We start from the raw sequence: 12,583 nt of genomic DNA on the forward strand, positions 1-12,583 counted from the left end.
GGGTTTCCCATTATATATGTTTCCCGAAACAAAGCTGGCTTCAATGGGAAGATAATTATTTCGGAATATATAATAACGGCAAAACCAAGTATATACTTTTTCTTTGCTCTTATCAACTTTTGATAGTTCACAACTTACACTGAACGTCTGCAAAAGTATGTGAATGATTGCGTTGTGACTTTAGATACACGTAGAGCCAATGTCGACATGGTCACAAAGACTAATCAGTTGCGATGCTGATTACGTATGGACTTTGTGTCTGTATTGTGCGTGCCACTTGGACAGTCATTGACTGTTACTGTTAATATACAGTAGTTTAACAATTGCTTCAGCTGCACTGTAATTGTGGCCTTCAATCCATGATTGATCTGATGGAGCTCTCCACCCTGGGCTAACCTGTTCATTTATGGATAATTACTATAGCCTACTATCAAATTGAAGCTCAGTGTTCCTCTAAAAATATTACACATTGATCTTCCTTTCATTACGAAATTGACGATGCCTTGGTGCTTCACGATTATCCCATCAACTTATCCCTTAATTAAAACAATTTGTTCCATAAATTTCCTTTGCCCCCAGTTTGACTGAGTACCATTTCTTTAGTTATTCGATCTGCTCAAGTAATATCCTAAGTGCTTCAGCAGTATCACATTTCAAAATCTTGTATTCTCTTCTTGTTCGAACTGATTATCGGCAACATTTTAGTTTCGTACAAAGCTATTCTGCATATAAATAGGCTCGCCTTCGGGAACGACTTCCTACATTAATTTTATTGTCGATGTTAACAAATTTCTCTATTTATGAAACGGATGTTATTATCAGTCTGAACTTCATATCCTCTCTATTTTTGCGAGCATCAGTCACTTCCCGCCCTAGTAGCAAAAGTTACGGACAGCATTCAGTGTCTCTTTTCTTAACTTAATTTTTTGCGCATTATCTTATTTAATTCAGCAAGTTTCCAATACTCTTGTTTCACTTCTGTTGATATTCATCTTATAACTACATTTCAAGATACCACCCATTCGGTTCAACTAACATTGGAAGTTCTCTGTCATCTCTGATAAAATTATAATGTCGCAAATTTTTATTTGTTTTCCCTGCCTTTCCAGATTTCTCAATGGTTTCCTTTACTGCCTGTTCACTCTACAGGCTGAACAACACTAAGAAGACGTTACAGTCCTGTCTCACTTCATTCCCAATTACTGCTCCCCTTTCATGCTCTTCGACTCTTATAACTGCAGTCTCGTTTATGAACAAATTGCAGACACACTTCTCGCTCCATATATTTTATCCTGACTGCCTTAAAAATTTCAGGCCTTGTATTACAGTCAACATTGTCAAAATCTTCTCTTTATTAGAAAATGGTTTAAACGCAGATTTCCATTTCTTCGGTCTATATTTAACGATTCGCAATGTCGTAGAATCAGTAGGCATTCGACTGGTAGAATTTTCCCCCGAACACCAAATATTTCTTTCCCAAGGTCGTCTTCTACCAGTCCTCCTATTCATTTGTAAATAATATGAGTCAGTATTTTGTTTCCATGACGTAGTAAACTGATGGTTCGGTAATATTCACACGTGATTCTTTGGAATAGGAATTATCAAATTCTTTTGAAATTCCGACGATACTTTACATGGCTGATATATCACGGCTAGAAGGGGGAACAGTTTTGTCACGGGTCAGTCTTCCAAGGACGTCAATGGTTCTACGGGAATATCGTCTTCACCATGACATTTTTGTTTCGATAGTTTTATTTTAAGTTACAAACGTTTATTAAACAGTATGTAATTCCATTACATTATCATACAGACGCTAAGTTACTACTTCATCATAGATCCATTATACTCATCTCACAATATAATATCTCCTATTTTATTCTGATACAATTCCTTTCCGTTTTCCGTAATATTATGGTTCAAATGGCTCTGAGCACTATGGGACTTCACATCTTAGGTCATCAGTCCCCTAGAACTTAGAACTCCTGCCCGAGGCAGGATTCGAACCTGCGACCGTAGCAGTCACGCGGTTCCGGACTGAAGCGCCTATAACTGCACGGCCATCGCGACCGGCCGTAATATTATGTTCAAGGTTGTTTGTTTTATACAGACCCTCTATGTATTCCTTGGAACATTGAACAAACTATATTCATTTTCTATCAAAAGTGAAAATCCTCCAGCTGTACATAAGATTTTATATTTACTTCGCTACTAGTTTCGACGTTGCGTCAACGCCATCCTCAATCCGGTACACTTTGATGAAATCGGTTGTGTGTAGCTCAGTCTAGAAGTCCGCGGTAAGACCAACATGTGCTCCAGTAGTGTCACAGTTAGTGCCCGCCTTCCATGTGGAGCTAGTGTTGGTTTAACCGCGGACTTCTAGACTGAGCCACACACAACCGATTTCGTCAAAATGTACGGGCCTGAAGATGGCGTTGACGCAACGTCGAAACTAGTAGCGAAGTAAATACAAAATCTTATGTACATCTGGAGAAAGTTCATTTTTAATAATAAATCATATCAGCTGTGTCTTACCTTCATCCAGTTTAAATATGGATGTACTAAAATTATATTCTAAATGGACAGTTTCCTTAAATGTAGGTTTTTCAGTCTACTGTATATCCTCCAACATACGTCATACGTTCCTTGACTTAAGCGTGTGGTCTAGGCACCGCTACAACACGAAATACAAACGCCCGGTTGTGCCGCAATAGGAATGACACCTGGTGGAATAACAGGATAGCAAACACAGTAGCGACGGCAGGAGGTACATTCGCGTACTCACCACGACGCCGGCGGTGGGGTCGTAGAACCTCTCCAGCAGCTGCACGGTGGTGGACTTGCCGCAGCCGGAAGGCCCCACCAGTGCGACCGTCTGTCCGGGCCGGATCTCCAGGTCCAGGCCGCGCAGCACCAGGCTGCCGACGCGCGTCGGGTATGCGAACTGCACGTCAGAGTACTGCACCTCGCCCTGGCTCTTCTGTGGACAGGGACAAATTTTCACATCATGTTACTAGTAACCAGGCCCAGAGACTGACACAGTTACAAATAATAACACAGATTCTCATTTAGTACCTAACAGTGTTTACGAGATTGCACATGTATTTGTCAATCAGTGTGATAGGTGGTGACAGAGAGGATCGTTCAAAGCTCTCTGTGAATTCATAACTGATCTCCTCAAGAAATATTCTTCAAATCGATAAAATTGTTTCAAGCTTAAGTTTATTTAGTATTACATTCACAACCTTAATAAAATGAAATACTGTGTACCATAGTGAAGTTAAGTTATTCCTTCGTGTAAGAGAGTAAGTACTTTGCAGCATTGACACCGCAACTCATATTTTCCAACTGCAACGGCAAAGCACACTCGATGCTCTAGATACAGGCTCCCAGGTAGACGGCATTTCCCTTGACTTCCGGAGGGTGTTCAATACAGTTCCGCACTGTCGCCTGATAAACAAAGTAAGAGCCTATATATATATATATAAAGTAGTAGATAGTGTCGGAAGTTCCATGCGGCATTTCGCGGATGATGCTGGATGCTGTAGTAAACAGACAAGTTGCAGCATTAGAAAATTGCAGTGAAATGCAGGAAGATCTGCAACGGATAGGCACTTGGTGAAGTGAGTAGCAACTGACCCTTAACATAGACAAATGTAATGTATTGCGAATATATAGAAAGAAGGATCTTTTATTGTATGATTATATGATAGCGGAACAAACACTGGTAGCAGTTACTTCTGTAAAACATCTCGGAGTATGCGTGCGGAACGGTTTGAAATGGAATGGTTATATAAAATTAATTGGTGGTAAGGCGGGTAGCAGGTTGAGATTCATTGGGAGAGTCCTTAGAAAATGTAGTCCAGAGAAGATCCAAAGAAGAGTGGCGTCTTTCGTGATAGCGTAATAGAGATATTTAGCAAACTCAAGTGGCATACTCTGCAAGACAGGCGCTCTGCATCGCGCTGTAGCTTGCTGTCCAGGTTTCGAGATGGTGCGTTTCTGGATGAGGTATTGAATGTATTGCTTCCCCCTACTTATACCTCCCGAGTAGATAACGAATGTAAAATAAGAGAGATTAGAGCGCGCACGGAGGCTTTCCGGCAGTCGTTCTTCCCGCGAACCATACGCGACTCGAACAAGAAAGGGAGGTAATGACAGTGGTACGTAAAGTGCCCTCCGCCAAACACCGTTGGTGGCTTGCGGAGTATAAATGTAGATGCAGATGTAGATGTAGATGTAGGTGATCAGACACAGTCTCCTGCACGGAATAATAATGAGGTTTTCTGTTAAAAAAACCATTTGGGGTGTCACAGACATTATTTGACCTAATCTACCAATACTCCTTGTCCTTAACACCAATTATAGTTTGACAGACTTAAAAACTTAAAAAATTAATATATACTTAAAAGATTGAATATTAATGTAAATACCAATACGAGCACAGAATAGTGACTCGGTTCAGTTTCTGCATATCTTACACTCCTGTGAATTTTCGTTTGCTTCCTTACTTTCTTCTTCAACATGGTAGTTACCTAGTGAAGTGGTGCAGTGGGTAGGTGCACTGGACTCGAATTCGGGAGCACGACGGTTCAAACACGTACCGGCCACCATGATTTATGTTTTCCATGATTTCCCTAAATGACTTCGGACAAATTCCGGAACGATTCCTCTAAAAAGGCACAGCGGATTCTCTTCCCATCCTTTCCTTATCCGATGGGATTGATGACCTCTTTGTTTGGTCTCTTCCCCAAAGCAAATGACCAGTCGTGTAAGTTAAACAACTGTGATAACAAGCTACCGCTCTGCTCTCATGATGCTTGAAATTAACTTTTCTTTCCTATTTTCCCGAAAAGAATCCGAATTTTACAATATTTTATATGCTTGTAATGTGCGTAACGAAAAATATTTATATGTACATGTCTTCCAGTGTCTACATAATGTCCTTTACAGATTGTGTTCTCTCAGTGGAATGAGAGGTCAGTCAATACTTTAGCTGATGACAGAGAGAGCAGTTCGTAGCCGTCTGTGAACTGCAAAGGTGATACATCCTACAGCGATTATTATCTGAAAAGTGATGAAATAGCAATAGAAGTGAGGAAATATACGTAAGATGAACACTGAGAGATGAAAATAATATAAAACAGCGAACTGATCTTGATATGGAGCAAATTTTAAGTTAATGAAATTTATTTTTCCTTTTATTTTCATCTCCTGGAAGGGGAGATGTTGTTTCATTTCGTGCAAGATGTTCATCCTAGCCACAATCTAAAGATTCTCTCTATGTGCAGAAGAAAGGAGAAGAGTTATTATTGGTGGTTCTGAAAATTATCACGTATTAATGGCAGAACATATGAATAAAACAACACAGAAGGTGCTAATATAAATTCAGGTAGAAGATACTGAACCTAATTTTAAAACTAAGTTTTCTGGTTGTCTAGAAAACTGGAGCTCCTCATGCAGCCAAGTGGAATGTAATTCAAGTATTAGTGACGTATGAGTAGTTGACGAAGAGGTCATTAGTGGCAGAGCGCCAACTAGGACTGGAGAAAGATCGATGAGCAAGTATAGCCCTTTTAAAATAACCTGCTCACCATTTTCTTTCACCCGTTTTAATAAGTGCACGAAAAAAATACATTTTTGCTCAATTGTACAGGAAGAAGTAATTTGGCCATCACAAACGCATAGTCGTGACAATTTAGAATTTTGCTCCTTATACAGACTGCTGAGTAAAGAAAGGCGTATTTTTAGTGTACTAATTATGCAAGCCTTTCGTCTCTGCATTTATTGTAAGCTGCATCTACTTCAACCCAATGACTGTATTCATGACTTGGCTTCCATCTGCAGATTTTACCCGCAACACATCCCTCTTTTCTTCCCTTACTAACCTAACATTACCTGTATCCTCATGATGTGTCCTTATCAACTGATCATTCCTATAGTCAATCTTTCTTACGATGTCCACCATCATTCGTCAACAATATCTGTAGTGGAGGAATAATGTGTGAACAGCACTGTAAAGCATGTCCGGAGCTATGGTGAGGCATTGGCGTCGGATGCTGTCTTTCAGCATCCCTAGAGATGTACGTCGATCACGATACACTTGCGACTTGAGGTAACCCCAAAGCCAATAATCGCACGGACTGAGGTCTGGGGACTTGGGAGGCCAAGCATGACGAAAGTGGCGGCTGCGCACACGATCATCACCAAACGACGCGCGCAAGAGATCTTTCACGTGTCTAGCAATATGGGGGGGGGGGGGGGGGGGGAGCACCGTCCGGCATAAACATCGTACCTTCCAGCAGGTGTTTATCAGCCAGGCTGGGGGTGATGCGATTCTGTAAGATATAGGCCTACCTCTCACCCGTCACGGTAGCAGTTACTGACGTTTTGCTGTCCAGCGCCATCTGTCGGAAATTTTTGATTTTTTCTTGGTTCTAATAAAACCCCATGTCATTCCAAGCATATGTGTCAGTTTTTACCTCTCTATCTACATTATTCCGTGGTTTATTACGTTTTCTCATTTATAGTGACTTTTTGATCACCCGGTATTCACGAGAAAGAACTTCACAAACTGAGCATGGCAATACTGTGTTGTTCCATCTATGGCCCGTATGCAAGTAATTATTCGGCTTGCCATTGACTGATAGGGTTGTTGCACGTCGTCCTAAGGGATCTCGTGCCAAATTCTGTCCAAATGGCGCTTTATATCTTCAAGATCCCGAGATGGTTGGAGTTCCCAGACCGCAGTGCTCCAACTATCTCGATTGGAGAGAGATCTGGCGACCTTGATGGACAAGGTGGTCTCTGGCAAGCATCAAGACGAGTATTAGAATGTTTCGGTCATTATCTTGCTGAAATGTAAACACAGGATGGCTTGCCGTGAATGGAAACCAAACAGCACGTAAAATATCGTCGGCGTATCGCTGTACTGTGAGAGTGCCGCGGATGTCAACCAAAGGGGCTCTTCTATGAAATGAAATGACAGGCCAAACCATCACTCCTGGTTTCCGGGTTGTATGGTGAGCGACCATAAAAAAGGAAAAAACAAGAAAAAAAAGGAAAGAAAGAAACCAGCGTTGTGCTGCAATTGCCGAAACTAGACGAATATGATAAAACGGTAAATTCACAACGTATCTCTTCTTAAGATTGTTGTATGTTGCTGGAAGTGGTTTGTCACAACTTTTGGTTAATATAAAAAATCTTCAGAAGCTGACATTAATAAATAAAGTGCAAGACCACCACACAACACCAGCTCGCAGATAACGTGGTCGTCTAAAAGAAAGTACTAATAGAGCTAACAGACACCCAGATGGTAACTTAAACAAAATTTCGGTTCAGAATGAATGAAACAAAATAATAAGAAATATGAAATGGTAAGGACGAATGCACCTAAAAATCAGATGTTACAAAACGTCGCAATAGAATATATGAATGGTTTCTGTTACCTAGAAAGCGATGATGGTCGAAGACTGTGCTTCGTGAAAATAATACTGTTATCTTTGGCAGAAAGAGACGCTAAGCCGATACTTTTACTTTTAAACGCGTGGGACATTACAATCACTGACTGTGTGGTTATAAGATCAGTTACCAAAGATACTGATAGCAGCCCAGATTGCGCCTGCGAGCACTTGTCTGATTTCAGTTTCAGAGAACGAGCTGACGTGATGGTAGGACGCTGGCACGGATTCGGAACGACTACGCATCAATTTCCCAGCCAGCTATACAGGTTTCGGTTTTTGGTGGTTTCCCTAAATGATTATTTTGAAAACGACACGTCCGGTATCCTTTCCTAACATAATCTCAGCCTGATCTCGTGACCTTGTCGACGACGGGACCATGTATTTCAATCGTCATCTCTTACTAAAAGCTTCTATCAGTCTAGAAATAAAATGGTTCAAATGCCTCTGAGCACTATGGGACTTAACATCTTAGGTCATCAGTCCCCTACAGCCTACAACTACTTAAACCTAACTAACCTAAGGACATCAAACACATCCATGCCTGAGGCAGGATTCGAACCTGCGACCGTAGCGGTCGTGGGGTTCCAGACCGCTCGGCCACCAGCAGCCGGCTCAGTCTAAAAATATTGATACCAAATTTAGTGCAAAGGGCTTTCTATGAACGTATTTAACTCGGTTCAAGTCAGTTTGTTGTGGTATGGTTGGCACTCTGATGCAAGACGCCGTTATATTGAGTATTAAGGTGCAACCGCAGGAATGAGATACCAGACCTGCTGAAAATAGCAGCCCATCTATTAAGCAACGTTATTCTGCAAGGGACCAGCAGTGAAGATGAAAACCTGAGAGTTTCTATGCCCAATGCGAGCCTCTTGTATACAGATAACACTACAAAAGCTGATTAAGAAAACATTCCGCGGCGTTGTCAGGCGGATGTCACTATCACCCAGTTATCTCTTACGTCAGAGATATAAGCAAAATACTCGTCAGCGTTACTCACCCACTTCTCGTCTTTTGCGTCAGGGGCGTCATCGATTCTAGGTTGCCTCTCCAGCAGGTAGAAGGCATTTGACGCCGCTTCTATTCCCTTCTGGAAATTGGGGGCGAATGAAAGTATATTCGCCACCATCGCCGTTCCCATGATGAGCGCTTGCGACACCCTGGAAAGAAGATACGTCTTACGTGAGAGATGCAGTCATGCCAACGGTGAAATTACATCCTATGACAAGTAGAAGCTTGTGTCCCCGACACAACTTCTCTAACATCACAAAGACTTCTTTCAAATGTAGATAGCTACTATTGTCACTGTGAACCTGCCACAAAATCTTGCAATTCATATTGAATATGTGATACCTCTTAATAAAGAAGATGTGTGTGAAGACAGTAGACTGTTGTTCATGGCGAAAAGTTATTCAGAGGAAGAATGAATGGTATTTCAGTTCTCTGTAGGTACAGCAGTAAATTTCTCCACTTCTCCGTCGAGGGCCTTGGGTGCCAGAGAAATTTCGCGTGAAATTTTTGTTATGAATACCGGTACATACAGACTGCGTACTGTAGGCCTGAGTCGTTGGGTGATCGAGATGTGTCACACGGGTTAGCCGTTCCGTCTAAAAGGCCCCTTGCCACAGTTCGCGCGGTTCCACCCGTAGTGTGTAAGCCTAGGGACAGATGACCTTAGTAGTTTGGTCCCATAAATGTTACCACAAATTACCAATGGTTCGAGATGGAGGGAAAATAAAGTGTTACTCAGAGGTAACGAGGAACCCTCCTGAGCTACTTATTAAAAGTGAGAAACCCATGGTCGTGACAGATAAGTTTCATATGTCTTTCTTTATTTCTTTATTTTTGCATGTAAAGAGCAACGAATGAGAGAATTACTCTTTAAATTGCAATTAGATGACTGGAATATGGAGGACGATACGGATACAAATTAAACAAATTGCACAACATGAAGGATTTATCATTTTTTTTACAAATTTTTTGTCTTTCTCCAATTCGTCATAGTAGCGAGTAGCATTTCTCTGCGTTACTAGATACCAACAATATTTCTATGAGGTTAAATACCGCAGGTATCGAACTGCAATCTCATTGCCGTAGCAAAATGCTAAATATACAAGTCCATTTTCGGAAAAAAGTGGTTCAGTAATCCCCTTATCCACTCGACGAAGCCAATCAGATACAAGCAGGAGCTGTCTCGTAAGATTCCTATGGCCCAGTGCGTTGGCCGATACCACGAAATCCCATCGTTATGTCCCATTACTTGAAAAACTGTCTCCGAACAAAAATAGCACATTTTTACAGTTTTTCGCAGTCATAACTTCTACAGCTATTCTACTGCTTCCCACTGCCTCAACCTTTTCTCTACTTAACATCTGTTTATTGCGTGCCTACAGCATTCAAAAACACCAACAATAATTCTGGTATTTGTTATCCTTTCCCACTCACTACTTTCCAATGGGCGTACTGACGAATGAAAAATTATTCATATATTCAGCAGTTTAATTTACGCCACTTAAGTGTGTTATTTGTTTTTTCAGCATGCTCCTATCCTGTCTTCCGAAGTATTCAAGCCAATATTTTCCTCAGCTATTCAGTCACATGGGGTTTCATTCCTGATTCATAATGAAATATTAGTTTTAGAAGACATCGCTGTAATTTATTCCGGATGTGGGTAAGCTATTCTACCGCTTTTCATCGTACAATATCTTCAATCTCATAAAGTAGAATTGCTTGTTGTATAATGCTATAAACAATTCAGATACTTAGTTGACTTTTATTACTATGACTGCTGTTTTTCATTATTGTACTTTTTGTGTCGTGTTCTCTTTAACACAAATTTTATGATATTGAGGTCCATTTCGAAGTAATAATTATTTTACGTCTGCGTAGCAAAATATCTCTCAAATTAGAACACGTCACCTCCTACCACTTCAGGGACATCTTGCTCTAAGTCAGCTGACACAACATCTTTAAAAATATACCAGATGTTAGGCGTATAAGTGATAGTTGCTAATGTAATATGTGGCACTTAAGTGTGTTACTTTTTTCTTCTCTGTGTCGAACTGTCTTTCCGCAAACACGTAATGCACTTCGACACCTGAATTTTTGTGCACTGTTGTAAGTACACTACTAAATGGACTACCCATGGCAGTATTGACTATCCAGTCCTCGTACAAATGTCCACTCTTCAACACCTGAGCTGGTGCCCAGCAAAAAATAAACGTTAATTGTGTGCTCTTGCTACGTGTGTACCAACCAACCTAAAAATTCAATACCCAGAATAGCTATAATTGAAAATGAAGTAATTGTAAACGAAGTAAATACCGATGTAACGTTTCCACTGCAATGCGATCAGTCACCAACAATATTGTCTGCTCTTTATAGTCCTAACACTTTATATATTTTTATTCCATTACCAAACAATTGTAATTGTGCTGTATGCTTTCCCAGTAAACCATTTATAGGTGGAAGTGCTTACGTTCTTTTTTCTTATTCTTCTTCTTTGTTGGCGTGTCAGATTTCCTTCCCATGGTATGTCTCTTTATCATGTAATTTTGGCACAAATTTTAATATTTTTCCCCTTTTTAATAAACTTTCTGTAATAATTCTAAAGCAATTACTTTCAGAACCAGCACAAACTCTTCCGAATACCCGTACCTATATAAAAGTATTCGAGCACCCAAGAATCAATATGGCGGTCACTCGGAGCCCTATCATCGGAGACAGGCTGAATCCTCTAGTATCCCTTAAATAAATAAATAGATGTGCTCTTAACGTAAAGAAATCCCTTCAGTCTGACCTCATTTCTGTTTACTGTCTGTCGGTTACGCTCCTTATTGATTCACGAAGCCTTGGGAGGTGGAGAGATAAGAATTCTTGACGTCGAATCTAGCCTCAACAAAAACCATCCTGTCATAATTATGTTACTGTTGTCATTGTTTCGTCAGAGCTATCAGAGAGTACTGGACGCATACATAGGTTGGCAGCAGGACTGGTCAAAGGCTCGTTTGACTCTTTTTTAGTAAGTTTTAGAAACTACCTTTAAGCGATGAATCTAGGAATATACTACTGTCCCCTGAACATCGCTCCCATAATGATCGCTAAGACCAGATTAGATTTAATACAGTGTCCACAAAGGTGTTTAAGAAAGCATTCTTATAGCGCCACATACGTGAATGTAAAGGAAGAAACACATAAAAGTGGAAAATTGGTACAATGCGAAATATCCTCTGTTCTGCGTTTGACTCTAATTAGCAGAGTATGCACTAGATATTGATGACTCTCTTCAGTTCATAGACTAACTCTTTACAGCATACGTAGGCAACAGTGCTTCCCTGGAGACACTTCTCAGACATTCGCCTCTGGCATGCTCTGTAACGGAAGTTTGCTATACATTCCTATTCATTTTTCAAGTGATGGCATTCACTTTTTACGAGCTGCACTCATTTAACGAAATTAAGATATTTCCTAATGTACGGGACCAGTACACCGTCTTGTCACTTTAACAGAATCTTCACAGAATTCTCCATAAGCGATTCAGACCAACCACGAAAAACTTACATGCTTGTCCGAGAAGTGGTCGATAAATTCAACGCCAAACTTCCTCAATGTAAATCTATTGCCTATGTGCCATGTTGGTGTGTAGGTGATGAATTGTACCACAACATAAAATGTGACTGTATAGGGATAAAAACTACCACGACTTTTCTGTTCAAAAAATAAACAAATAATAAGAACAATTACTATTTTCATTATTTCTAACTAATTCATAATAATCGTCCTCCAGACTCCTAGAGGCACTCTGGTCGTGAGAGCTAAGTTGTCACTTTGTCCACGAGTGTCAACTGCCTAGCTTCCATTTACTAGTGGGCGGGTCTTTTCACACCTCGCTGAAGCCAGTAAACAATAGTTTTGTTATATCTACCGACCATTCGACTAATAAATGTACTGCCCCACTTTATTTTTATTAGAATCGGACCTCCACTTCTATCTGTAATCCATTTATTTCTCTTTCTCTCCTAGTAATTCCAAACTTGAATCTTTCCATTGCTCAATGAGCAACACACAGTATTTGTAAGTTTCTCGCATTTAAAGTCTTTGTCGCATAGTACTCATTCAGAACTACT

General features: G+C 40.5%; 1 protein-coding gene across 6 annotated transcripts in view; it reads right to left on the minus strand.

The window, feature by feature from the left end:
- The window catches only part of LOC126282052 (ATP-dependent translocase ABCB1-like), a 150,111-nt gene that overhangs the window by 15,174 nt on the left and 122,354 nt on the right, over positions 1-12,583 (minus strand). For all 6 annotated transcript variants that reach the window (XM_049981483.1, XM_049981487.1, XM_049981486.1 and 3 more), the window contains 2 exons: positions 8,458-8,617; positions 2,783-2,977 (listed from right to left, as the gene is read on the minus strand). In XM_049981483.1, the coding sequence (XP_049837440.1) occupies positions 2,783-2,977; positions 8,458-8,617 (355 nt within the window). The remainder of the gene's footprint in view (positions 1-2,782; positions 2,978-8,457; positions 8,618-12,583) is intronic.

Source organism: Schistocerca gregaria, chromosome 7 (genome assembly GCF_023897955.1).
Source record: "Schistocerca gregaria isolate iqSchGreg1 chromosome 7, iqSchGreg1.2, whole genome shotgun sequence".
NCBI lineage: Eukaryota > Metazoa > Arthropoda > Insecta > Orthoptera > Acrididae > Schistocerca > Schistocerca gregaria.